We start from the raw sequence: 4569 nt of genomic DNA on the forward strand, positions 1-4569 counted from the left end.
GACAACAGTGAGAGACAGCAAATGTCAGATATGAGCAGTAGCAGGTGGCGCCCCCTAGTGTCACAGTCTTGGGTGGCTTTAAGTAGCCAAATCCTCCCATCCTTCCATCATTACAGCTTTGTTCAGCCTTTAAAGTAAGGATACCTCAGTTGTGGCAATGGGCAGTGTTATAGCTCCTAGCCCTGGGCTGTCTGAGGCCCTTGGCTTTAGAGTCTTGACAGCTCTTGGGAGCACTTCAAGTGCCCATGGCCTGTGGTAATTCCTCTCCGACTTTTTACAGCGTTCAGTCCTCCAGCTTCTGCTCTCCAGCTTCTTTTTGCCTCCATTTCTTATTTCTGACTAGCCCGATCCCTCAAATAGTTGGGGACCTCCTGTTACTATGGCCACTGTCACAATTGTTGAGTAAGGGAGCAGCAGCGGCTGCTGGCTCTCCCTCATGCCCGTGGCGGCTGTGCAGGTGCCTAGGTGTCCAGAGGCTCTGATGTTCTGCAGCTGGATCTGCCCACTGCTCAGCTGTACTCACCGTCAGCGGTCAAGCAGCTGGTGGCTCTGCCACTTCTGTAGCTCGGCATGCCAATTCCGCTGCCTCTGCTGCCACTGACGCTCCATTGTCTCTCCTACTTCTTGTGTGTGTGTGTGTGTGTGTGTGTGTGTGTGTGTGTACAGCTCAGCCCACACCAAATATAGGCAAGGCCAGTCAAACCGAACATGCCTGTAATGCCATCACTTGGGAAATGGAGGCAAGGTGATCAAGAATTTGTGGTCATCTTTGGCTACACGAAACCTTAGCTCAAACAAGCTTACAAACCACAATAAATATCACAGTCAAGGAAAGGTTTTTATTGGGCCCAATGCTGCAATACCAGGGTAGCTAGCAAAGGAGGTTGTGTGTCAGTCAGACAGCTCATCAAACCGGATATAAACCGGCGTTTCCTTCCGATCAAAGCAAACTTGTTATTCAAATAAAGTCCATGTTTGCACCAATCACAGTGTTGCTTCTTCTCTACCTCTCACAAGCAGTCCTCTGCAAGGCCACCAGGGCATGTGGGCCATCTCTGACCTGAGTAGAAATGATAATGGAGTCACCTGGAGTTCCCCAAGGCTTGTGACAGGAAAAAGCCCAGCACAAATAGTTTGGGACAGCCCTGGCTCAGGCTGAAGCTCGGGAGCTCGAGTAAGAAGGGCTCAACGGTGTGAAATATATAAGGCTGTTGGACTGACAGCTCTTTTGCTCAGAACAGCTGGGGGACCAAGGAAAAGTCAACAGCACTGGTGTCGTGTTGCCCATCCCTATTTACGGGAAAATGATCAACAGAAAGAGAGATTAGAAGTCAAAGAACTTAGCATTGGCGTTAACTGTGTGTGGTTTCAATGATGCTTTCTAATGCTTGACACCTGCCAGGTACCCAGGGAAAGGTGGGCTCCCTTCCTCTATCTCAGAACCACATCAGCCCCGGGCACATAGATGGCAGAACCGCATAAGTAGGAAAGAGGCAGTCGGTGGGTGTCAGCCCTTTGGATGGCCTAGAGGGGGCTGAGCTCTTCCGGCCCCTGCTGCCAAGCTTAGCCTTGTTTCTTCAAAGGAATAAAGCCTCCCCTCCACTGCCACCAACGCACCTGTGTCCGGAGGCAGTGGGCTCCAGAGTCCTGCGACACAGCTGTAGGAGCTGTGCAGACATTTCCAGGACGCGTCTCACCACCACCTCCCACGGCCAGTCCCCAGCCAGGATGGGAACACGTCCGACCCTTTGATCTGTGTGCTCGAACCACTGTACCCTCAAAGTCCAGGACATCGTCCTCTCTCCCGACCCCTCCACAATCACTCCAGGGCTGACTTCACGAGCACTCCCTCACTCAGGTTCTTTCTTGCAGTTTTGGAACCAAGGCTGCATTCAATGGCATCCTCCGGACTTGCAGATGGCTTGGGAGGAGCCAGACTCACTCAAACGTAAACACTGAGGTCAGACAGGGTGTGGAGACAGGACTCAAGCACCTAGGTTCTGAGCTCCTCCCCCCAGCTTAGAGAGACAGAGCGAGGGCTCAGAGTCTCCCGTGGTCTCAGCAGGCTGGCCTGGGTCCAGGGACCTGATGGCCAAACCCTGCCCATCCTAACTTCCCCTGTCACTTTCTGAACCAACTGCACATCACGTCAAGTGGGTTCTGCTGCCAGCTCTTGGATGTGAACAGCTAACTGGGGAGCGGGGGTCTTTGGCAGCCTTCCAACAGGACACAGGATATGTGTGGACAGGCTGTCCACAGAGGCTGTCAACCACAGAACAGAAAGGGACATAAGGGAGTGAGGTGCAGGCCAAGGTATCCACCGGAGAGCATGGTCGTACTGCTGGTGCTGGGCCTGGTGCTCAGCCTTGCCAATGCGCAGTTCGGCCAGGATTTCACGGTGCAGAGGAACCACAACATGGCCAGGGTGGGTCAAGCCCTATGGGGCTAGGTTAGGCTTCATGAAGAGTACCTGCCCTCCCTTGACTGGGTGGGATGCTCAACCTGAAAACAGGGTGTCTGTGCCATGGGAGCCCTTCCCAGCCCAGCCATGACAGCAGCCAGAGGGTACAGAAAGAACCCTGAAAGGAATGAGGGCAGAGGCGGGGCTGGGAAGGCAAAAAGAGGCCTCATCTTGGAGCTAGTGTTCAGGGACTCACCCAGAAGTGTGGCCATGGGGGTCAAGCAGCCCTAGGGCTGTGATAGGACTCCCGTCACTCAATCTTTTTTTCCAGATTTCCGGGGACTGGAACTCTCTTTTCATGGCCTCAGATAACATGACGCGGATTAGAGAAAACGGAGACCTGAGGCTCTTCATCCGGAAGATCAATATCTTAAAGAACGGCAGCCTGAAGTTTGACTTCCATTTTATGTGCGTGTTGTCCACCGCCCCTCCCCCCAAGCTGAAACTGTTCCGCACAGGAACTTCATACACTCACACACCTGCATGCCTGGGCCAGTGTGTGAACGGTCGCCAGCCCTTCCCTGGGGATCATCATGATGGGGTCGGGGTGCCTATTTCTATGTTCTGTGCCCCTCCCGGTGCTGAAAGGTCTGAAAGGTCCCTTCTGAGCTGTGGTGGTTATGGAAGCCAAGGTACTAGGCTTGGGGGCTCAATGACCTCCTGCCGTGATGCAGGCAGGGGAAGGGACGGGTGCTTGCTCTGAGCCTCTCCCCTCTCTGTCCCCCAGGGTACAAGGAGAATGTGTAGCTGTGACCATGGTCTGTGAAAAGACAGAGACCAACGGGGAATTCACCGTTGCTTGTGAGTGGGATCTCTGCTCCTCCTTCTCTGGCAGCCAGGAAGCTTTTCTGCTGAGACCTTGCCCACTCTGCGCCTCTGCTAAACACTCACCCCAACCCTAAAGCAAGAGCACTCCAGCCTAGGGGCAACTGAAGGGCCCCCAGCCTGGCCCTCTCTCTCTCTGGATATCACCAGCCTGGAACTCCCAGAAAGGCAGAGACTATGCTGAGGCCTGTGGAGACAGCACACAAAAGCCCATCCTCAGACAGACAGATGGGGGCTATGATACCCAGCCTCCCATACTCCCATACCACAGCCTCCTCCTGAGCCAGTACTGGGCATCCAAACTCCTGCTCCTTCCAATGCCTGCTTAGCAGAAGCCACATACACAGGACACTCATTCCAGAAGTGGGGGTGGGGTGCCCCAGTGCCAGGAGAAAAGGGTGTGATGATCTCTGTCTCTGTGCAGACGAGGGGGAAAACAGGGTGTGGCTCTCGGAGACTGACTACAGAATGTACGTCATCTTCTACATGGAGAACATAAAGAATGGGACCAAGACCCACGTGCTGGCACTCTATGGTAACCCAACCCCCGTCTGTTCGGGAATCCCAGCCACTGGTAGGGGGTCTCCCATGGGCCCTAGACACATGATGGAATGGTGCCTTGGGACCCCTCCCCAACAAAGTCCCAAATTTGTCCCCAGGACGCATCCCAAAGTTTGAGAAGTCTTACCTGAAAAGATTTGAAAACATCTGCAAAAAATATGGGCTGGATTCACAAAATATCATCGACTTGATAGACCAAGGTAGGCGCCCTGCTTTGGCCCAGAAAGGGTCCAGAGAAGGCAGAATTGCAGCGTGGTGTGCCTGGCACAGACGACCTGAGGATTGGGATGGGGAGTCAGGGGAGGCTCAGCAAGCCATCTGACATCCCCTTGTCTCCCCAGATAACTGCTACGACGTCCCAAAGAGGAGCTAATCAGCTTCTGGTATGTGAATTTTGATCTGAGTGTAAGACATGGCAGCCCAAGGTGTTGGTAGCTGGACAGGGTAGCACAGAGCCACTGTCAGAGGCTGGGGGAAGTTCGTCCCAGAATGACCCTGAGCAGCACGTCTCAGAGCTCACACTCTGCCTGCTGCTGGGTTGTCCTACAGAAGCCAAGCAGCACACAGTTCTTTGTAGAAGACTGTGTGTGATGGATTCCCAGAATCAGGGTTGTATAGTGGGGCCCTTACGTGATGTGTCTGAGTAGAGCAGGAAACCCGGCCCTGTGAAACTACCCTGGATGCTGTGTTTAGGAAAGTGTAGCACTTGGTATCTATTGTCT

General features: G+C 53.7%; 1 protein-coding gene across 1 annotated transcript; it reads left to right on the forward strand.

Annotated features, from left to right (window-relative positions):
• Positions 1-2329: 2329 nt before the first annotated feature.
• Lcn9 (lipocalin 9) lies at positions 2330-4169 on the forward strand. Its single transcript, XM_038338060.2, has 5 exons — positions 2330-2425; positions 2733-2869; positions 3189-3262; positions 3711-3821; positions 3946-4169. Exons 1-5 carry the CDS (start codon positions 2330-2332, stop codon positions 4167-4169), a joined length of 642 nt encoding a protein of 213 aa, XP_038193988.2.
• The last annotated feature ends 400 nt before the right edge of the window (positions 4170-4569 follow it).

Source organism: Arvicola amphibius, chromosome 7 (genome assembly GCF_903992535.2).
Source record: "Arvicola amphibius chromosome 7, mArvAmp1.2, whole genome shotgun sequence".
NCBI lineage: Eukaryota > Metazoa > Chordata > Mammalia > Rodentia > Cricetidae > Arvicola > Arvicola amphibius.

Bases quoted from the DNA above. Each gene is read 5' to 3' on its own strand.
- Lcn9 (XM_038338060.2), top strand. From the start codon at position 2,330: ATGGTCGTACTGCTGGTGCTGGGCCTGGTGCTCAGCCTTGCCAATGCG. The intron at 2,870-3,188 runs GTGCGTGTTGTC...TCTGTCCCCCAG, and splicing joins AAGTTTGACTTCCATTTTAT to GGTACAAGGAGAATGTGTAG. The intron at 3,263-3,710 runs GTGAGTGGGATC...GTCTCTGTGCAG, and splicing joins CGGGGAATTCACCGTTGCTT to ACGAGGGGGAAAACAGGGTG.